The 24,338-nt window shown below is 39.6% G+C and overlaps 1 protein-coding gene across 2 annotated transcripts in view; it reads right to left on the bottom strand.

The window, feature by feature from the left end:
• Positions 1–24,338, bottom strand: part of GNAL (G protein subunit alpha L) — a 184,619-nt gene that overhangs the window by 25,728 nt on the left and 134,553 nt on the right. For both annotated transcript variants that reach the window (XM_075270701.1, XM_075270702.1), the window contains exon 5: positions 22,237–22,334. In XM_075270701.1, coding sequence (XP_075126802.1) covers positions 22,237–22,334 — 98 coding nt within the window. The remainder of the gene's footprint in view (positions 1–22,236; positions 22,335–24,338) is intronic.

Here is a 24,338-nt window from a genome sequence, read left to right as displayed (position 1 = left end):
GACACTGGTATATGGGGCTGCAGCGGTAGCGAAGGAGATGGAACTAGAGGCAGTGGGTGTACACGACCTCTCTGAGCTTGGGACCAAAAAGGTAGAATAGGCAAGGGGAGGGGTGGAGGTGGGGCTGTAGGGACACTTGGCTTCCAACAGGTGATGTGACGTTCACTTTGCAGGCCTCAGTGATCTCAGGGAGAAGTGAACGAAATGTTACAGATCACATGGTGATCACAACGCTGAATATTAACATGATGTATATTAGTAAGTTGTTTGAACTGAGGAATCCTAATATATGAACAATATTTTAATAATCCAAATAACCCCTTTAAGCTGTAAAAACGTCCTCCATGGACTGACTAGCTTGTATCTTTGTTACCTAACCCCTGTAAAGTCTGACTGGGAAGGGTAAGGCAAGCCCCTTTAGCCACTGGAGTCATGGCTATGCCCTGAGAAACATCAAAACATACACTACTTATCTAGGCCATATATATATATATATATATATATATATATATATATATATATATATATATATATATTTTAGCATCACATGAAATTTGATCCAGACTAAGAAATTGGGGACATTTGTCAATCTGCAGGAGGGTTTTAGTAGGAAATGTATGAGCAGGCTACTAAAGTAAGGTAAGAGATGCTTCTTGAATGTTTCAGACACATAACGTTACATTTCTATAGGACCAAGGTAACTATAGTACGTAATACAGTAACCAATCATGCAGTACAATGTTATGAATAATAAAATATCTGAACATATGATAGCATTGAAGTCAGAGGGAGAAGAGCTGCCGTAACATCAACTGGCCACTATACAATTTATGGAGTCATCTGCTTCTGGCTCAGTGCAGTGTACAGTATGGGCATCAGAAGTGGCCCTCAATGGCTGATCCGTATGGAAACCACTTGCTAGCCTTCCCACAATCAGACATTTATGGCCTATCCTTAAGAGATCCCATCTTTATACTGGCCCACCACAAAGAATGAAAGACAATACTATGCCCATCTCACTCACTGTGTAAAGCAGCACATTACCAGAGTACCTATAGAACAGCCAGCATTTTATCAGGGAACCATAGCACAGTCTGTACATGCACGACTTGGTTATTCCATGCATGTATACTGTACATTGCTGCCACCACCACTTCATAGAGCTGGATTTTATTTGTTGCAATAATACAATGTACAACTAGAGGGACCTTGGGTATTGATTTCAACGCTGCATGTTAAACCACTCCTAGAAAAATAAAATGCTGTCTGGCTTTATTTTGGTGCTGTCTCTTTGTTACAATTTAATACCTATATTTATCATTCTGTTGTTCTAACTTTAGTAACACTTTCAAAGCGTATGAAAACAAAGACCAAGCGACAATGACTGGTTTCCCTGCGGTTCTCCTGAATGTATGCACAGCATTATTGACATTCACACAAGTACACATTTCTTGCTTTCTTCTATATCGCCATGACAGTCTCTAGTGTCTTGCATGTGTCCCAGACAAATAGGGCACAGGGGCATTGACACACCACTAATGAACACTGATGCAACTTGTTTGCACTTTTGCTGATATGTTTTTTTAGGATCCCTTCCCCCACAAAAGAGGACAATTGTGGGAAGGGGTCTTGCAGTTATCTAAAGTATAAGTGAAGTTGTAACAATATTTGTAACATGAAGTGAGATGGCTGCACAGATGGATTAGATTTGGCCTATATGATACTTCAACGCTATTAGGTTCAGTTTTTCCACATTCATATCACAACTGGCATACAAGCTAGGGCAGGCACTCTATACTCTGCAGTATAGCAATAGTTAACAGCTGCACAGCCCCTTCAATCCCCACCACGTCGCCCCTCATTCTCCATTGCAGTCGATGCTGCATCCAGTCTGTCTTTGGTTTGTGAGACAGCAGTGTTTGGTTTAGCTGGGCTGATATAGGGGCGGCTCCTCAGCACCCATCGCTTGCTTTCTCTTACTGACCTTTTGTTTACTGCATATTGCTGGGATACTCGCTTTTGATTCAGTCTGACACACGTGACCCAGAGCCAGTTTCTGCTCTGCAGTGCTGCTAAAAATAGCTGCAGTTTGCCTTGGCTCCACATCCAGTTTAGATAGGCTTGCACAGAAAAAGGCCTCTCCGAGTGGGAGAGTGACATACGACTGTCTGTGCCTAACTTTCCATGCCTCTGACTACCTGCACGTGCATATTCTACCTTATTATAGGTTTCTGCACATTGCAAAGGACACAAACCCAAATCAGCATGACCTCTATACAATGTATTATCTTATGCAAGACAAATAGATGTGACAATTGGCTGTCAACAGTTATAATATACACATACATTTAGGGCCAAGGCAGTGCCAATACAAACAACAGGATATAAAAGCAGTAATAAAGTTTTTAATTTTGTGCTGGCACCAGAATAAGGATACCCTGGCAAAAAAAAAAAAAAAAAAGCCTCAAGGGGACTGTCTCATGAACCTCGCAGGACATATGAATATCATAGAGAAACAACTAACATTAAGTTCACACTAGCGTTCGGGTTTTCGTCCTTCAAGTCGGCTTGGGAGCCCAAAAGACAAACCGTACCTGCTTATAAAATGTGTACATGTGGAAACCTGTAGTATCTATACCCCATACTCTCTAAAGGGGTCTGCTGGGTTTCTGCCCTAGCGGGACTTTTCTCTCCGTCGATTTTAAGCAGAATGGGGGACGGGGTCTCGAACGCTATTGTGAATCTATTGTACTAGCACTGGAACCTGAGGTGGCCGTATTTTGAAAGAAGCAATTTTTGATAAAATCACTACTATGAGCTGGGGCTGCACCTTGAAAGTTTAGCAGGTTATCTGCAGTGGAATATACATTGGCTAACCCACTGTGAAGTACAACTAAATCAATCCCATCTACATACTGTAAAAAACAAGAACAAACCCCATACCACATAGCATGCAGCACATCAATTATTGCTTTATACACAGCCTCAGTTTTCAACCTGAAAGCCAGAGCCAGCTGCCTGGGAATCACAACTAAAAGCCATTGCAACAACCAAAAGATTATGGCTGCTTCCCCCCCACAGCCGGGTAAGATAGGTCGCTGTGGACATCCCGTAGCAGACCTGGACTTATGTGGACTTTGCCTAAAGGGGTCATCCACAATGAACACTTCTCCCTTATCTGCAGGATACACAATGTCTGATCACTGGAGTCCTGACAAATTATCAACTCTCAAGGATCAGGGTAAAGTATTGCTGTCCCTAGGACAGTAAAGACAGGAGGAGGCGGCAGATACCCATAGATTTGTAAAGAGGGGAGGAGGAGGAGGAAGAGGAAAGAGAGAAGACAGGTGTACAAGGATGCTGTTGTGCTTCTAGTAAGTAATTTCCCTCATCCCAGTGTTGAATTCACAATAACACTGCTCATTACTGTTGTATAATATCCGCCATGCTGCTGCATACGACAGTGGACAACATCCACTCTATGCTTGTTTTCTTTGACAGAAATCATATATTATTAGCTCAATAACAGATGGAATCTGCAGAAGGTAAAACCTGCTTAAAATGATATACAAAAGACATATAATAGCTATACATGTTATTTGCTATATACACACACCAGCTTATTCTGAAGAGTCGCCTGAAGCAAGTACATTGTAGTTCTTTGAAGTCAGGACATGGCATCCCTGTTCTGTTATATACCTCCTACATGGACAGCTCAGTAATGGCCATGAAAAATTTATGCAAATTACACCTCCGCTATAAATTCACTATTTACAAAGGATTGTCCACTTCAACCAACTTCATCTGTAAAAGTCCAGCAAGCTCATGTCATTTTTTTTAAAAATATGCCCATTCATTTTATTCAATGTATTCTAAATGTAGAAACTTTTTATGTGTGTGAATGCATTATCAGTGAGTGGTTCTATGGACAAAATAACAAAACATACAGTATATAAAAGGGCAGACAGAATATGCTTTTACAAAACCAAACCAGCGTCAGGAATCAAATATTAACAAGGCACATAAATGGAGAAGGAAAAAAAACAAAGCCTTTTACTATGATATATTTTTATCTATGCTTATGATAAAATATAGAAACCCCTAAACCATGACCTAACATGACCATTCAAGTCTGGGAAAGTTAAGAGTAATGCAAACAATGACACTTTTGCCTGTATTCCAAATTTAGATTCACACACACCTTGGCAGACCTACACAGAGCGTAAAGCAAACACATTTACTATTTAATATCATTGGAAACCAGGGAACAAAGTCCATGCATCAGACAAACATGCAAAAAAAAAAAAAAAAAAAAAAGACAGGGATAGACTGATGAGACTTTACCTTAATTGGGAAATGTAAAACTCCCTGAATTTAATAAACATTTACTGATAATACCACATTTTACACTAAAACCACTTTGCATCAGCTTGTATTTATATGCGTGTTCACTGGATATTGCTGTGAAGCATTCTATATGGAGGGCTGTAGACTATGAGAAGAAACAGCGGGTCCAGCACCAGCACTTAAAAGGTCAATGTTTTATTGGATCATCTTTATGGTACCTTACATGTTTCCAGCATTACTGCTCTTGGTCATATAACAAAAAAAAATATACTACAAATAATAAAATACACAATTAAAAGTCTTTTATTATAAATGATAGAGACCTTGTGATATTCCAGGACACACTCGCTGCTTATCTAGTTATCTTTACTGAAATACAATGGCAAACAATTGCCATACTAACCATGCTACTATCGTGGTGCTGCTGGTGACAACATTTTGGCACATCTTGTTTAAGGCATATTTATTACTCAGATGTGGCAAAAATGAATCCGTTTTCCCATCACTTCTCATTTTTAGACTGAGTGCCTTTTTACATAAAGGGAACTGGTCACCGCAAAAATTCTGCGTAATATGCAGGCGGCAGGCTACAGAGTAGCAGGAGATGAGCCGATTGACAAAGTTTTGTGGGAAAAAATCCTGTATAGGTTTATCTATTTATTTCTCTGTTCTTTCTACGCTTGGGAGAAGTAATGGCGTCCAGTGGGCGGAGCTATCAGTCACTGACCACTCTTCTTTCTACATGCACTGTTAGGAAATCCCTAATATGTACCCTATTTTTCTCATAGCTAGAGCTACAGTATAAGGCAGCTGAGAATCTCAGTATTCATGTGATACCAGAAAGATTATTATAGAAAAATATTAGAAAAATGTAATGTAATATATTACAACAAACCCCACCACAATAGCAAGAAAAAAAAGGGGGATTTACATTTTTAAGGCCGTGTTTACATTGATACTGAGATTTCTTTGTCCTGAAAAAGAGCGTTGTATTCAGAACAATTCTTGCCATGAAAATGAAGGAGATCCCTTAGACGTTAATAACATTTGTTGGGTGCTGCTTATTTCTATTATGACCGAAGAGGCACAAGGTCATGGCTCAAGAACAGAAGAAAAAAAAAAAAGTCAGAATACTTATCAGTTTACAAATAACCATCTAGTCTTAAAACACTCTATAAATCATTATTTCGCCATAAAGTCTTATACTCTAAAACCCATGTAGGAGAGCAAAGTTGTAAAGAAAAAAAAAACAAAAAACACTACATTCCCAGTAATTGCTGACATTATAATTGTTGCGCTACCGACACAACACAGGCCTGTCCAAAGAGGCATCTAATTTAGGTTTGTGGTAGCTGAGGAATGAAAATCTAGGTATAAACATAGGATACATAGAGACAGTGGTGAGTATTACATTGCATTTTTACTCTAAAAGACACTACGTAGCCACTTTTTCTCCCAAGTTTAAAATAAACCCCTCAGTTGTGTACAATATATTTCACAGATACAATATCTTTATTAGGCTACCTGTATACATTCACCTAGATTTGGTTGATTAGACTCACTTTCAATGGTTTGCAGAAATAGTTTTTCAGCACATACACATTTTTGGATAACCACTTTAAGGCTGGGTTGAAAGTATCTATTTTTGACTCAGTCTCATATATTTGCATATTTTACAGGAAAATAGCAGCTAAGTTTGCAGACTTTTCTTTTTTGAGCAGACTGTTTCCTTAATTTTTTAGGGCCCCAGTTGTTTATATCTTATCTAAAGGACTAAGGCTGGTTTCAGACAAGTGTTTGAATATCATTCAAGGATTCAGCCCTCAAATCCGCTTGAAAAATGCAGGAAGAATCCCTGGTAGACCACATTATAGTCTGAGTCTGCGAGTAACCGGATTATGCTTTCATTTTTTTAGGTCCCCAAATGGAAACCCGAGCACAAGTGTGAAACTAGAGTCACTTTAAGGCTGCTTTCACACGGTCAGTGTTTGGTCAGCGATTTTCATCAGTGATTGTGTGCCAAAACTAGAAGCGGGTTAAAAACACAGAACAGGTACAAATATTTCCATTATACCTGATCTCTGTGTAGTCTCCACTCCTAATTTTGGCTCACAATCACTGACCATGTGAAAGCAGCCTAAGGAGCAGAACAGTTTCTAGGATACCATATTTATAAGCCATTTTCAAGCATATTCTACCAAACAGGACATCCTGTTATCCCTGTTGAAAATGAGAGAGTTAAATCAGTTTTTCTCCTAAACAAATGTAGTAAATATAGCATATAAACCACACTATGTAATAGACAAGTCGTAAAGATTGTTACTCCGGTTTACTGCCAACGACCAGATGACCAAATGCTAGTGTCTGATTATCGGGTATGTCTGGTTACCAGATTCTCTGTTAATAGTAGGGTGTCCTCTATTCAGGAACCTCATCTGTTAAAGAAATGCTGCAAAAAGGTCTCCCTGTTTGAAGATGCTGACTGTTCCCTGTATTGATTACTCATAGAACCGTGCAATACTTAATTTCACCTGTGGTGATGCTACAGAGAAATTGGCCATTTACTGCAAGATTACAGATGACACATTAGATCAAAGTTTCCCAAACTTTTCACGGCACCCCTGGCAAAAAAAAAATTATTATTTTCTCGGGTTACTGCTACTAAATAATGTTTACTACAAGATTAACAAAACACAGTTTTAGGCCAAGACCCCGCGTTGCGGAAACTGAGCTTTTTGTTGTAGATTTTGCTGAGTTTTTTTTTTTATCCAAAGCCAAGAAGGTCTACAAAAGGAATGGAAACTATATAGGAAGTTCTATACTTCTACCTTCTGCCCAATTCACTCCTGACTTTGGCTATTTAAAAAAAAAAAAAAAAAAGGGGGGGGGCGCAACACAGTGGCTCAGTGGTTAGCACTGCAGTGCTGGAGTCCTGGGTTTGAATCCACCAGGAACAACATCTGCAAGGATTTTGTATGTTCTCCCCGTGTTTGTGTGGATTTCCTCCCATTCTACAAAGACATACTTAAATGCCACAACATAAAAGCTGCGTTTCTGCAACGTGGGGATTTAGCCTTGATGTGTTTTTGAGCGCAGTTTTTGAATTTACAGCTGGAACAAACATTTGTTCCACTTGTAAATTTAGAAAACCTCACCTAAGAACTTCAGAACTCCATGCATTTTCCCATTGCAATATTGGTGCAGTTGTAACTGCATCACATGAATGCACCCTCAAAGCTACACTATCCTATACTTTCCATCCAACATATGAAAAAGATTAATCTTTTACCATCACCATGCTCCCTTAGTGGCCCAACACACAGTATAAGCTCCCCAGTGGCCCTCTGATACATAATAATGCATCCAGTCGACCCCAGACACCTAAGGGCTCGTTCACATCTGCGCCCGGGGTCTGCACTTTCAGGTTTCCGTTCCTGCCCGAAACTGGGCAGGAGATGGAAACCTGCAGGCATTTTTCAAACCCATTTAAATGAATGGGTTTGGAAACTGTCCAGCTGTGAGCGCCGGTGAGCGTCTCCGCGGTGAAACCGCTTTTTTTTTTTTTAACCGGACACAAAGTTAGACATGCAGGACTTTAAAAAAAAACGGCTTTGCCGCAGAGAGCACAAAACTCTCACCAGCGTTCACGGCCGGACATGGTCTTACAGGTTTCTGTCTTCTGCTTGCAGAAGACAGAAACCTCAGAATGGAGACCGGACGCTGGAGTGAACCAAGCGTAATATGGCTCCACAGTGGCCTCCAGGCAAGCAGTAATGTTCTCCAGTAGCGCCCCCAGGCAAGAAATGTCGCTCAGTAATCCACTGGCAAGTAATAATCTTCCCCAGTGGCCCCAGTCAAGTAATGTCCCCCAGCGGTCAACCGGATAAGTAATAATGTGCCCCAGAAAGTAATGACACCTAGTGGCCCCTAATCATATCCACCAGGGGCCCCTAGACAAATAATAATGTCCATAATGGCCTAGACAACTAATAGTGTCCCTCAGTAGCCCCTAGGCAACAACTAATGTCCTCCAGTAGACCCCAAGCACCTAATAAAGGTTTACATGTTCACCAGGGGCCCCCACATAACTAATAATGAACCCCAGTGACCCCCAAGCAGCTAATATTTTCCTCTAGTGGTCCCTAGGCAATTAATAATATCCCCCAGTGTCCCCAGCATCTAATAATGTCCCCCAGAAGTATCCCAGACAAGTAATGTTTCCCCAGCGGCCCCCTAGACAAGTAATGTCCCTCTGTGGCTTCACACTGTATCTGTACTATACCCTGAAGTCCTGAGGTTGGGTATCGCTGTCCTATAATTATTGTTTTAGGGATGCTTTTAATACAAAGGGATCATCTAAAGTTGACAACTGATTTTAGGCTGGGCTCACACTCCCTTTTGTGTCGATTTGATACAGATACATACAGGCTATAGATATTGTAGTGTACACTGAGGCATGAGTGACTCTATTCATAACCAAACAATCCGGTTAACAAGGTAGCTCTAGCTACAAAATATCCATATATGCCTTTATTATAACAGTAGTGAAACCCCTAGGAACAGCTGTGTGAAAGGTGAGCAACTTGAGGACACAAGACTACATGTAAAATGCGACGACATCCATTAGTCCTGTTGTGTAATGCTACTTCCTAACCAGATCCAGCTTTGTAGAGCAGAAGGAAGCCTGCTTGCTGAGAACACAGCCATTTCTTTCATCCGCTGTATTCTCAAGGAGTTCCGGTGAAATGACTGATTATCTCATCGGCAGGGAAAAGGTTAACCCAGCTTCCTTGTATTCAACGCTGTGTTTGTGTGGATCCTCATATGAAACAGTGCTTTCTCTGTTAGTTATACAGAGCTATATTTAGTGCTAATCACTCATCATAGCTACATGACATCCCTTTCCTTTACCAGAGTGTAACAACATAAACCCACAGTGCTCTGGTAAAAGGCATTAGATCCACTAGATTAGTTAAATCGAAAAGCAAGAAGTCTATTAAATGGAATCACCCCCGACGCCAAGGCATAAAACATACAGAAGTAGTTAAAGGGGCTGTTCAGAATGGGAAAAACAGGACTGCCTTCTTCCAAAAACTGCACCACCACTGTCCATGGGTTGTGCCTGGTATTGCAACTCCGTTCCAGTGAACTGGAGCTGTAATACTAGACACAGCCTGTGAACAGGTGTGGTGCTGTTCTGGAAGAAGACGGTCATGTTTTTTTTAACCCCCTTTTCGACTATGTGCTTTGTCTCTATGATCCCACACACACATGTATATTATCATGGGCCCATGTATGCAGTGAGCCTGGAGCAAAACTCAGAACAGGTCCTATACATACAGTCCGTATAACTTTACCATGGACTGGGCAACTGCAAACTGTGTGCATGTACATCCATAGACTGTGGGCTAGACACATCACCTACAAACTGGTTTTCTGTCCTAACAACTTACAACAATGGATTAGTCAGGATAGTTAAAATGCATTGGTTCGGTGCATTGTTTCTCAACCTATTCAAGCAAAGTACCCCCTAGTGAAAGTCACAGCAGAGGGCTCGCCAAGTAGAGGTCATTTATAAAGGATAACAAAAAAGGCTCAGTCACCAGTTACGTTATGGCCCCCCACAAGTAGTATTTTGGACCCCACAGGTAATACAAAAATGTATTTGCAGGAAACCAAAACTCTTGGAAATCTTGAGCAAGACTGACAATTTTAAGTGACAGCTCTGTGCCTAACAATGGCCCTGAGTGCTGTCCTGTGTGAATCTGTGTAAAGACATACGAAATATGCCAAAACAGCTTCCTGTTCATTTTACAAGCACATGTATTAATGCAATGAAACACTGTATAAAAATATACTTAGAACAAAGTGTAACAACTGGCTTAAAAACACCTTTATTTGATCATATAAAGTCACAAAATATTCTATTTAAAGCAGCTCTCCAATATCTCCTTTACAGCTTTGCATGTTTTTACTGGGCATCTTTTAACCTGCAGTACAGTGATTTTACTCCCCCAATGATGCTTCCCTGTAAGGCTAGGTTCACATCTGCATTCAGTTTTCCATTCAGGGGGTCCGCTTGAAATAGCAGTTACCCGTGGAAACCTGTGGACTATAAAAGGGTCTGCCGGGATTCCACCAGAAAAGGGTGAAAAATTGCAGAAAGGGGAACGGAATCCCCAAACTAGAGCCTCACACTGGCTTCATTCTGGTCCTTGTTTGGTCATGTGATCAGCAGACTGACTTGCCATTTCACCCCTCATATGCTGAGCAGGCCAAACGTCCACTTCTATATGTAAGTTTATAACACTCACATGGAGATTATCAATCCTGTCGAGAGGTAAAGACTGGTGGTCTACACTGCAGATGCTCTTTAAATTGGAAAGACAGTCACATGGCTGAATGGAGGACCTGAAATTAATGGAATGGTGCGCCTACAACCCGATCACTGCTCCATTGAGAACAGGGGACAAAATATTTCCCTGACTGGTGGAGGGCTCAATAGTCGAATCACTACCAACCCTATGGGTAGGAGTTACTTGCTAAGATGGGAAAACCCATTTAAGTATTAAGTTCTTTCACTAGAACATACTCCTGACCTGGCTCCTCTTGTGAGAAATACAGATTTAGATTACCGTATTAAGAATAGAAATAAATGTTAAGACAGAATTTCAATAAATCACAGAAAATGTTTATAAAAAAAAAAAAAAAGGTCTCAAGCCAAAGCAGTTTTTTTTTTTTTTTTTTTTTTAAACAAAAATACATTTCCTTCTACTTGAAAAGAGTTGAAAAGTAACCGGTTTGTAGCTTGCGGTTCAAATGTTGCTTTTATAATACCAACATATTCTGCAGCGCAGTACGGAAATTGCTATCTCTCACATCAGTGCCTGTATTGTGGTCCCAAACACAGAAAAGATTAACACTTGGGCCCATTTTCTCTCATCCATTTTGATTATAAGTAAAACATCCTAAACTAACTAACCAAGTACGGTATATTACAGTATGTAACGCTGTACACTTTCGTCCAGACTAAGCATTGTTTGTACTGACAACCTGTTACCCACCTCTTTATATTGTTGCTCATTCTATGCTTAGAAGAACATCTAGTCATGTGGGCGGTCCTATCAGTTGTCAGTCATTGATGGGACCTACCCCACAAATACTGGCTTCTAATTCTAAAATAAGCAGACATATAAATAGTACAAGTTATAATGAAACTTTTCCGACAAAGTTATACATCAATCTGCATGACTCCTCCCTTATAACAGGCTGCACTCCATTTCCCATGTCACAGGATCCCTTTAATGGAAATTCCACTCGTTGGGGGTTATTTGTATATTAAAAAAAAAATAAAAAAATCCTTCCTCCTCCCCCCTCATTTTCTCTACATCTTACACAGCCCTGTACTCCATACAGAGTAAAAATGAGTGAGACACAGAGAACAACTCTCAATATGGAAGCCAGGGAAAGAATGGAGAGATGTGGGATTTCATAGAAAGGAGCCAAAATTTCTTAATAATGTATATTACATGGGGCTAAGGCCCCATGTTGCAGGTAAGCTGCTTTTTATTGTTGCAGATTTTGCTGCAGTTTTTAGAGCCCAAGTCAACAGTGGTTTGAAAAGTAATGGCAAATATAAAGGAAGAAGTTGGGCCTGGTTCACATCTGCGTTCGGTATTCCGTTCAGGGAGTCTGTTTGGAGACCCCCCGAACACGGACCCCATAGACTATAATCATGACGAATCATGCCAAGAGAAAAGTAGTTCATGAAGTACTTTTCTCTCCGCATGACTTGTGCGGACACCACACGGACCCCATTATAGTCTATGGGGTCCATGTGCTTTCAATGCTTTTTAATGCATTTGGTATTCCATTGAGGGCGTCCCCAAACAGACTTCCCGAAGGGAATACCGAAAGCAGATGTGAACCAGGCCTGCCACGTTTCCCTTCTGTTAAATACACTCCTGGCTTTAGCCCAGAAATCTGCAGCAAAGTCTACAACAACAAAAATAATGCAGTTTTTCCTGTAAGATGGGGCCAGAATTTACATGGCGATTTCATGCTGAAGAACTTCATGAAGTTTTTATTGCAGTAATGCATAGTAATAAACAGCAAAGATTGAATACAGATGAGATGCATAACATGCTGCAATTAAAAACCACAGACAGTACTGTAGCAAAAAAAAAAACAAAAAAAAAACGCTTTGTAAACCCAGCCTTAGGCCGCTTTCACACAAGTGGGTCTCAGACAGTCCAGTTCCAGATGTCCCAGCTTGCACATCTTGCCAGGAGAGGGACTCCAAGCATTATAAGTCTGCATGATGCTAGGAGTCCCTGCCTCCTAGTGTCGGTGGAAAGCGGAAGTTCTGCTTCATTATTACACCACAAGGAGCAGAAAATAAAGGAAGAACATGCCCTAATAGTTCAGACAAGAGTATTTATCTTTTTTGGTATGTGAGAATTTTTTCTTTTTTTTTTTTTTATATTATATAATATGATATCTAGCCTCAGCAGTCACATGATGTATCAGCAGTGATACCAACAGTAAATAACATATGCGGTCACCTGAGCCCTGCACTTCCGACCCGAGCAGTCTTATGCTGAGTTCACACATAGTTTTTTGGACCGGATTTTGATGCGGGTAGCCGCGTCAGAATCCGCACCAAAATCCGCCTGCACCGGCTAGCCACAACTTCTGCCAATAGTGGCTTTCCACTAAGGATTAGGCCCAAATGAATGGGCCTAGATAGGAGGGATTGTCTTGACGTGGATGTTATTTCAGAGCTCGTTGGGACATTACTATTATTTTACTATAGGAGTTCAGCTTAAATTCCGTTCCTTAATGAAGCTTATCTAGCCATCAGCTGTTTGTTCAGAGCAGAGTATGAAGTATACCCATTTCAAGACAGGCTCTGTAAAGAGTGGTCCTCAGCTTCTGGTCCAGTTTTATATAGCAGATTAGCTCAGACTAGCTAATTACAATTGGGCTAACACACCAACATTAGGATGTGCTATTAGGGAGATTAAGAACTGCATCCAGGAAAACTACTATTATAAATGTGAATTTATAAAATGTGAATCACGCAAAAATGGCTGAATGGCCGTAGATAGTTTGTAACCTGGATTTAACACATAGGCTACTTTTTATCCCGGTAAATGACATGGCCTGACAACTGTTAGGAATTTATGTTCATATACTATATTAAACTGCTCTTGCCTGCAGCATTATCTCAGCTAATTGGAGTTTGCTGATAAAGCCAGGTCTGTTATCTCTCTATGTAAACACACAGATAACACTGAGTCCATTCTGTACAAGCATTTGCATATTATCCGATCTGCTCCAGTGCTGAGACACTACATAGGAAAACCTCTTTAATCCAAATTGGCAGTTTTCCAATTTTAAATATGCCAGGGAAAAAGAAATCTAATTTGTCGCAAAATTCTTAAACAAGAGCTATGAAGGTAACCAGAAGTTAATACACTTCTCCTCAACGGAGCTGAGGAGGACTGAGCAAGCTAGAGCGTCAAACAGCTCTTAGAGCATCGGAAAAGCGGGAGCAGGTGGATCATCGATACCACCAACACGCTCATTATATGGCGTCCCAGCAAGCTGCTGATATGTTCGGAACAATCACAGGCACGGCGTGAGGAAAGAGTTCAGCAGCAGGCCAGCTTGGCAGCTGCTGAAACGCAGGAGCATGCGGATCAGGGACGGCAGCAATTTACTGAATATAGGTGGATCATTGATGCCAACAATACGTAGACGAAGACACGGGCAGAGGCTAGTATTTCCATATGTATGTAGTCATCAGCTGTCCGAACGGTCATCCTAGTGGACAAAAATATTATGCCCTCTTTAGGGTACATTCCAGAAGGGATGATTTAAATCTCTGTTGCAGCTATAAAAAATAAATATCTCTGATCAGCCATTGACATTTTGGCTGATACACGCCTGCTTTGGGGAAATGGCATCTTCATTCCCACTCTTACTGATGATTAGTGATGAACGTAGAATATTGGAAGCGTTTAACACCTTGGTGTTTGGCCGATTACATGCATACCTATGCCAGTGAGGTATTTGATCGAATACTACTCGCTCATCACTACTGATGATACATATCTAGAAATTATTAATAAATAATTAGCACAGTACATCTTACCAAATAGACATATCTCAAGGGTGAATGTTACTCAATCACGCAAAACGGTTGTAGGTAGTTTTGGCACATAGATAATTTGTAACCTGGATTAACACATAGGCTACTTTTTATCCCAGTAAATGACATGGCCTCACGACTGTTATGAATTTATGTTCATATACTATAATAAACTGATTCAGGTTTATATATTGCACCAAAGCTATTTAATCCCTACTCGACTACATAAAATGGGGTGCCTACAGCACCCAGGGTGTGTAAGATGTTCTGCTACCTATTCTGATTTGTGGCACATAATATGGGAATGTTGAATTGTCAAAGAATTTTGGAAAGAGGTTGTAGGTCTCCTGTCCGAAATAGTGGATACCCTTGTAAAATTCACCCTTGAGATAAGTCTATTTGGTATCTTAGATTAAGAGATTATGGATACACCACCTCAGACCATCGCTATAAGATAGAAGGCTCCTGACCTGCCTTCTTCGTCAATGTGGAGAAAACTAGTCAAATCTATTTTACTGTGCACATGGTGTATAAAGGAAGCGGTTGCCCCCCAGAAATTTCAAAATGTTTGGAGCTCCTAGTGTGATTTACCCTTGAACGTATATACTGCCCTATCTTTTTGTTCAGCCCTTAACTGGTTTATTGCTTAGATTGGGAATGCTGCCAGGAGTACCCACGACCTTTATTACCTTTTTAACCTCTGTTGTATCTTATGAACACTATATTGTATTGTTTGCTTGGAATTACAATATTGTCTTGTATCCTCTGCCTGCTCATACCCTATACAGGTCAAACCAGATATTCTCTCGTCTGGACTTCTCAGGATACCAGTTTATCACCATGACATCAGTATAGGTTTTGCAGCATTGTTTCTGTTTTTGAATTCAATCATTGAATATTTTTCTGTATTACAATAAAACGAGTTTAAAAAAAAATAAATGAATAAAATAAATTGGTGTTCTCTACATCAGTCTTAACCCCCTGCTGGATCTAACTGCACCTTAATTATTAGGAGACTCAGTGTCTTAATAAATTAGGTGCACTTGCGTGTGCCAAAACTGAAATCTACGCCAATCAGGCATAGATTTCACTCAATTTATTTATAATAAATTTGCCGGTCAAGGTGTCAACACCTACTTTCATAAAAAGTGTCGAGTAAGGCAAATCAGGAAGAAAACTTCTTTTTGTACAAAAGTTGCACCACTGGCGCAGAAGAGTTAGTAAATCCCCCCCATGTGTACTTCTATACACGCCCAAGCATTGTGCAACAAGTAAACAAATATGTCTGAAAAGATATGTTCATGCAGTAGATATATGTAATGAGTGAATACATTCATTAAAAGGCAAACAAGGTTTCCAAAGAGGTCCTAAGATTAGGAAATAACTATAGCATCATATGCTCTGCCCTGACACTAATCTTTGAAGCTTGTACAGTAGACTTTTTGTCTATAGACAGGAAGAGGTTTCTGAATGAAAATAAATAATAATTAACATTACATTAGTGGAACCCACAAGAGCTGTTAAAAGCAAGCCATAATGCCATCAATAACACACGCCATGCTGCTGAAAGCCAGGAACATTTAGAAAAGTCCTAAGAAAAACAAACAAATCACGAGGTTTTTCTAACAGAAAAATAGATTTCCAATATCTGCAGGTGTGGCATCTATTATTGTGAAAGACGACATGAAATCATTTTACATATAGTAAAACCATAGAAATAAAGTGCAATATATACCCCAATGGTTATCTATCTATCTATCTATCTATCTATCTATCTATCTATCTATCTATCTATCTATCAAAAAGATAACACTGCTTGGTATATGTTACTTATATAGTGGTCCTCTACAAAAGTAGGTCTGCTGAGCTTTACTTAACAGTAAGTATGCCAATGTATACAATCTCCATGGAGATCAAAAAGACTCCTTTAAGCTCCAGTAAAATGGATAGGTTTGAGGTGTAAACCAGGAGCTTTTCCCAGCGTATATGCCAAACACATGTTAGACACAGAGTTTGCATAGAGCCTAAGGCTATGCTCATGTGCTGGATTTGCCTATGGCAATTCCAACATGTATTTAACAAAGAATCCACAGAAGAAATCCAAGGCAAAAACTGCACATGGATGAGATCCATAGCACTAAGCTGCTGCTGCAGTCTGCAGACACTACATAAATAGTGAACATGCTGGTGATAGTACAATCTACAGCATGTTTATTAGGATGTGCAGATTTCTTTCTGTTGCGTGTGAATAGGATACAATACACCTCACACCTCTGGTAAATATTGATGGATTATGACATGGTTTAGTTGCGGAATCTCTATGTAAATCATGGACATGTGAACTAGTTGGACTGGTTAAAAACTAGCGACTTAAGATTTTAATACATACCTCAAATGGAATGTAGAGAAAGTAAAATTATGGTAAAATATATATCCAAAAGTGTGCCAAGAATGTGCTGTACTGCTTTATGTGAAATGTAAGCCTGCCAAATGTTGTCATTTACTACTACAAACAAATAGGGACTCTAATAACTATATAAAGGAAGGAATGTCCACACAGGCTAAAGCTCAACATAATAACCCAACTTGGGGTACAGTCACATTACCCTTCTTGCATCCATTTCACTTTTTGGTTTTAAAAGAAAAAGAAACCCTGTGCAGTTTAAAACCTAGGCAGTCTTTAATATTGTTATGTGCTAATATCAAACCTGAAGAGTTGATGGCACTTTCCAGGATCCCATCGATCCTCTAAATAATACTTAACTAACTAGTACTACAGGTACTTCACAGTATTCCCTGGATAGAACATATTCAGCCAGTCAATGTGCAGTGAACTCCACTAGAAGAGATAGACCTGGTCCATGGTGTTCAGAGAAACGCCAAAAGGGGCTTTTGAACCTTTTTTCACAGGATCAGTGCAGAACCCCTAAAATGGTGATAATTATATAAGTAGGAAAATGACTAATCAGACTAATGACAATGCCTTATAGTTGCTTCTACACTTTCTAAAGATGTCTTTCTGTTCCAGCATTACAGCTTCACTTTTCATGAAAAATCTGTATTTTATTGTCATGCAAATTAGCTGAAATAGGCTGTAGGGGTGATTCTTCTCCTGCTGGGGCTTTACTCTCTGCTGTAGGTAATCTTTACTCTCCCCCCAACTGCTGTCCTACTCTATCCTCTTGCTTGAGTGACATCTGCCCCTTTGTCACACTTTGCCTCAGTTCACATTTACGTCTGAGTCTGTGTAGGAGACTCCACCGCAGAATCCGCCTGCACAAAGGACTTTTCTCTCTCTCTGCTTTCAGTATAAAAACAATGGAAACCCAATGGACCCATTATAGTCTATGGGGTTCACGGGTAGCTGATGTTTTAGCGGACAGCCCAGTGGACCTGAACAACGGAGAGCCCAGCACAAGTGTGAACCTAGGCTGTGTGTGCAGATAGGGGCGATTATCTAGAGCAGATAGTGAAGTCCCAGAAGGAGAAGAAACTCCCCAAAGTTCTTTTCAGCTAATTTACATGAAAATAAAATGTTTATTCTCATGAAAATGGAGACATGTTTGGAAAGTTTAGAAGCAACTACAAGGCATTGTCATTAGTCTGATTAGTGATAATTATCAACGTTTTAGTTGCTCTACAAAATCCTTTCATTAATTTGACACCTATTTTCCAGCTGACAGACTCCCTTTAACGAAAGCCCCGAAGGTCTGTAACCTTCGTAAGAGGGAGCTTACAGATTACCCTTTAACCCCATTTAATGTTTCTATTCATAAATTTCATACTATATCCTTAAAGCTAGCCAAAGACTGAACTTATGTCCAAGCAAGCTATGTAGTTTACAGAGCTCCGGAAGTTACGGAAACAGTGTAGCTCACTCTGCTATGCTGCTTCCTTAACTCCTGTTTCCCTCCATGAGAGTTAGGAAACAGCAGAACAGACTTGTTTCACCATTTCCATAACTCCAGACCTGGTGGATGGGTGAGATGAGCCAGAAATAAGAAACTCTACATTAAATTATACTAAAAACAAAACAAAACACCCCCCCCCCCCAAAAAAAAAAATAAAAAAATAAAAAAAAAATAAAAAAAAATAAATAAAAATCTGTTTATAACCGCTTTCCTCCCTCAGTTTTCAGGAGGGTGGATTTAGAAGAGTTACTTCTAACGTACAGGTCTAGAAACTGGTATCAAGATAACTGTATAATGCTGGTATCCATGTGCCCAAAATTGTTCCTAGTGGAATCAGAATTTATCATTTAAAGCTATGACTCTTTATAGTGAAGTTGGGGTTCTGTAAACAGATCTCCACCCCTATTAAATTATTCAGCACACAATATAGGGCCCATCATAACAAATACCGTACATAAGTAGGGCCACACTTGTTGACAACACACATAACAGATGCCACCAGAACTTAAATAGACACTATAACATACAACATATTCAGTCTGCGGCCACGTATTGCCGTCTAAATATCCTTTTATATAGGCAGATAAATTGCCGACAACAATGGTCAATGGCTGTAAAAGTTGTAACATTCACTCCCCCCCTTTCATGCCTTTTCCCTTACAAAAGGCATAGATGGATGACTGATAGGTCAGCAGAAAATATAAAAACCATTAATAATCGAGTAAATCACTGCCGATCGATCATTAGGCATATTGACAATGATTGCGAACCAACGTCCATACAAATATCTGTTTAGGTGACGTTGGGCTATAAAAATCTAATTCCATTGTATATTATAGTTTATCAGTATAGTCTTATTTATTGTGGGCCTCCTTTAACGTAATCCTAGCAACCACTTCTTCAGATATATCTGAAGAAGGAGCTCAGAGGAAGCTTCGAAACGTCATATTCTGTCATCATTATGAGTTGGCCATTAAAAAAGGTATCACCTACTGAAGACTTGCAAAGTTTTTTTTTTTTTTTTTTTAATATTTCAGAGATTTTTGGTGACTGTCCCACATCTCTATGCGGTCTGCAGAAATATACGGTATTTGTTTGCCTGGAATAGATTTTCAGTGGTGGACACTAACAAATCTGCCATCTATGAAAATATCCTAATGCTGGCCATACACATTAGATTTTGGAGAGCACCCAATTAATGAAGGGATTATTCATACCCCCACTAACATTACCAAAAACTGCTAATAGTTTATTGCTTTAAATAAATGAAAAAAAAAAAAATATACACATGCATGACAAAGTAAACAAAAAAAAAAAAAACAAAAAACAAAAACAAGATAGGAATAAAATAGAGAAATACAATCTGGGATCACAATACAAGTCATTGTCACAGCTGATATATCATTTTAGGCAAATCTCACCCCCTTCTCTGTGCCAGTATCCATGCTGTTGCACCAATAGCCCTTTACAAATGTCATTGTTCAATATTGTTTTACAGAGCGTGCAGAACATGACAGGAAAAAGCTGCGCTGTGTGATAACTAACGCTATATAAAAGGACGGATCAGCAAGGACCCTACACCTGTGTTTTCATATATATTTTCTACACTCTGTCTTCTGTTCAGAGGCCAAGAACAATATTTTACTTCATTCACCCAAGTGAAGATAGAAATCAAACTTTTACATGATGAAGCCTGATAACTGAATAGTCTAAAGCTTATGTTCCCACAAGAATGAAGTTCCCATAACCTGCCCTGGAGAAGTTCAACACATGTCAAGTTTTTAAATGGGTCTATTCAATGGGAATTCAAACCTCCTTAACTATTTCAATGGCCTTCATACCAGACCAGCGAGCGGCCCCGGGAACCCTGGCATCAGCATTTTAGTAATATTTGCAGACGTTTGATAAAATGTTACAATATTTCACCTTCATGGAAACCAATGTGCTCACACATACATTACAAATGTGTAAATATACAACTTCAATACACTTGTTAATTTGCAAATAGAGGTTTTTAAAGGGGGTGCTCAGAACTTTTATTTTTCTTATACTGCACAAGCTTAAAATATAAAAAGAGAAAAAAAGGGATATTAATCTTGCTGTTCCAACAGGATTCCAGTGTAAAGTCTCAATTTGAGTTTCCATTGTTCTGACCATTGGCCCGCAGTGATGGAGAATCATAGCCCAGCCACTGATAGAATGACACACGCACACACATGGGCAGAAGACTGATAGAGACCCGGGACACGAACTGAGACTCTCTGCAGCGGCTCTACTTCATGTAAAAGACTGAGTTAGGGGAATTTACAGAACTATTGGGTGATTTTACACCAATTATTGCAACTCTTCAGATTTTGTTCCACACATTGCACTTTTCTTAAAAAGTGGACTTGTTGGGGGAGGGGGTTTAGCCATACAGTGCAGCAGATTTACTATAATTTAAGCAAAAAACTGGCATACATTTGAATCATTAATAGGAGGTATGCCTAATTTATTAGGAAACATGTTGGCACAGGGGATCAAGACTGGCATAGGAAATAAGCTTTCTCCTAAAGACTTCTATGACCTTGTCTTCATTTAACCCCGACTACTCAACGAGACAAAAATAAAGGCCATAAAGGGGATAACACTTGGTTGAGAGCTTCTTCCCCTTCCTATTAGAGACTTTGGGTATCTCAGCTTTGAGACCCCAACTAATGAAAAGTTTAAGAGTATCTGTCGCTAGAACTCAACATATCAACCCAGCCCCACAGATAAATAGGTTAGGCTCTCCTAAATCTAACTGGTATTTCTCCTTATAAATCGCTGCGTGCCTCTAATGCTTAGACATAGCATGTTTTTTTATTTTTTATCTCAACATGCAAATGAACTCTTTGGAGCAGCAGCAATGACTTCATTGCTCCAAAGAGCTCATTTGCATATTGAAAAAAAACAGCAATATCTCAGCAATAGAGGCTGCGAATCAAAGGGAAAAATGCAGGTTGAACCCAGAATATCAACTGAACCCCGCAGATAGATCGGTTGGGGCCACCTGAATCAGACTCCCTTTAATGAGAAATGTTCTCTTTTACAGGAAGAATACTTTAAAAACCCTAGTAAACATTTACTTATTTTTCCACTATAGAAAAGTGTGTCTAAGTAATTCTCCTGACTACTACTTATATGATTCATTCCACCCATACTCCATACAGGAGCAGTCTCAGTTTACAATGGACTTTATGCAGAGGGAAGGGAGGAATAAGAGGAGAGAAAGAAAGAGACAGAGATATCAGGCAGTCTAAAACATTAAATGAGTCAGTTTTATCAGGAGAAGGCTGGATATCAATTTTTGACAACCCAACGTTGTTGTTTCAAGAACGCTCTCTCTATATTGCTTATATCTCTATATTTGAGCGCTCCTCTTCCTCCTCTTCCCTTCTCCATAGAGTTCTATTGTACAGATTTGATCAGTGCATAAAGCGGAAAATAAAATGACACCACAGGCACTTTTCCTACATAAAGTATACCACAACGTTTATCTTGAAAAAAAAAAAGTAAATAAATAAAAAGTTCAGTTATGCTTTAAGTTTTCTATCACCACCATGTACAGATCAATGTCCAATTAACATGAGAAGAAATATCTATTAATACACAATTAAAAAGGCTTATGCGATTTGAAAAAATGTCATTTATTCCCCTACTCAGAAGTAGCACCAGGCATTCTTGCCTGGTAGTACAGAAGCAATATCAGAATTTGGATTTTTTAGATTTCCAAATCTCATAGAGCCCATTTAGGTAATAATCCCAATGAGAATGTCTCCATAACAAAATAAAACAACTTACTATTGTGCACAGTCAATGAGTTGGTATTCATTTGACCTCTCGAAGCATGCCTTCACACCGTCATCATCCCAAAGTTTTTGTGCGTGTTCAAAAAATTCCTAGAAACAAAAAATAAAAAGTTGTCACATTCTAACACCACAATTCAACAGTAAGTCAATTATACTGCCATTGTATGTGCATACACTAAAAGCCTTAATTCCTTTGCAAACCCCCAATTATTGCGGTTAAGATTTTCTTTTTCAATAATATAACTGTATGGCCATTTGACATATAGGCAAGCCAAAAGTGTGCATTTCAGAATAAATTCGACAAACATTATTCCTAAAATATACCCTTTCAGCAAGTTTTTCTTGTATACATATAAAATAATCCTCAATTGTAGAAATCAACAGAGAATGAACATCCCCGAGAGTAGAAAATGTAGGTATACCTGCAAAATCATACAATCATTGGTAGAGTTTTGGCTCCACATGGCGACGGCAGTGTGAAAAATCAGTCTAAAACTCAACGTTGTGGAAATGTATTTTTTGTTGCAGATTTTGCTGCGGTTTTTTGAGGCAAAGTCAGGAGTGGTGTGAAAATCAATAGAAAATATAAAAGGAAGCTCTTAGACATTTCCCTGTTAAATCCACTCCTAACTTTGGATCAAAAAAATTGCAACGTGGTACCACAGCCTAAACATCAACAATTCCCTCACATACATGCTCCACCAAACAAGCATGGTGACACTGCCGCATAGATCATTGAAAACAATGAACACATGTTGTGGAGTTTATATTTTGCATGAGATGTCAACCAATGATCTGTCAGGTCCCAAGTGTCACCAAAGACTTCCAACAAGATTCCCATTTAGTGAAGGTGTGCATTTATGTTATTTCATAGGACAGAGCTAGCAGGCACCTCTGGTGTCACTTATCATGGAGGAAACCAAAGAACTGGAGATGTTAAAATAAGTCAAATGTTTGAAGGAAAATTGGCAGTCTCCATGAGATTGTTCAAGCATTGTGAAGAAATGTCACCAATAAAAGACTTGTATTCACCCACCATTGGAATGTTTGTGTAACAAGCTGAAGTCTGAGACACCAGTCAACGTGTGCACCCTTTCAGGTATCTCCATTACTAGATCTCGAGATACCGGTTTGCACATGACCATTAGGCTCACATCTAAGTCATTGCTATATTAAAGAGGTTGTTTAACTCCTTTTAAAAGCTTCCCATGTGCTACAAATAGAGGCAAATCTTCCAGTTTGTCCATTTCCATGGAAGAAAGGAGCAACCAGCTGTTTACTTGGCTCAAGTCAGTCTATCATCCCATATAACATGTCTCCGATGCAGGAATATTATGCCACGCGTGAAGGACATTGGAGCAGTGGGTAGTTTTGAAGCTTACCACATCGTAAATCAGTAGGATGCTGTAAATTAACTTCACAGGACCCCAGGTAGGGGTTGGGGAAAGAAGATGTATATGGAACTCTATTTCTTAGCTTAAATAGAGCCCTTAGGGAGCATTCACACTACTGTAGGAGTATGACAGCTAGTGTCCGCTGCTAATGTCCGTTCAAAATCTTGTGCGAACATTAGCATCGGACACTAGCTGTGTCCGTGACATTTTGCATTGATTTAAATGGACATCGGATGCGTTCTTTTACTGTCCGTGGGTGTCTTTAACTGTCCATTACCAAAGATGTCTGACTTTTCAAGTGGACAGAAAAAACCTACATGTCAGGTTTTGCTGTCCGCTTGAAAAGTTGGACATCTTTGGGAACGGACACTTAAGGACAGGCATGGACAGTAAAAGAACGCACCCGATGTCCATTTAAATCAATGCAAAATGTCACGGACACAGCTAGTGTCCGATGCTAATGTCTGCACAAGATTTTTCACGGACATTAGCAGTGGACACTAGCTGTCTGACACAGACAGTAGTGTGAATGGGCTGATCATGTACTACAAGGTCTGATTCTGTGATCCCTGCACACAGTGGTAGCTCTCAAGTCTCTAAGGCTGAGTTCACATGGGGTTTTTTGGTCAGGATTTTGATCTCAATGGGAGCCGGTCATTTTTTTTTTTTTCCGCGAGCGGTTTGTTCCGGCTCCCGGAAA

The sequence above is a fragment of the Leptodactylus fuscus genome, chromosome 4, assembly GCF_031893055.1.
Source record: "Leptodactylus fuscus isolate aLepFus1 chromosome 4, aLepFus1.hap2, whole genome shotgun sequence".
Lineage (NCBI taxonomy): Eukaryota > Metazoa > Chordata > Amphibia > Anura > Leptodactylidae > Leptodactylus > Leptodactylus fuscus.
This window is presented reverse-complemented; position numbering and strand designations above follow the sequence as displayed.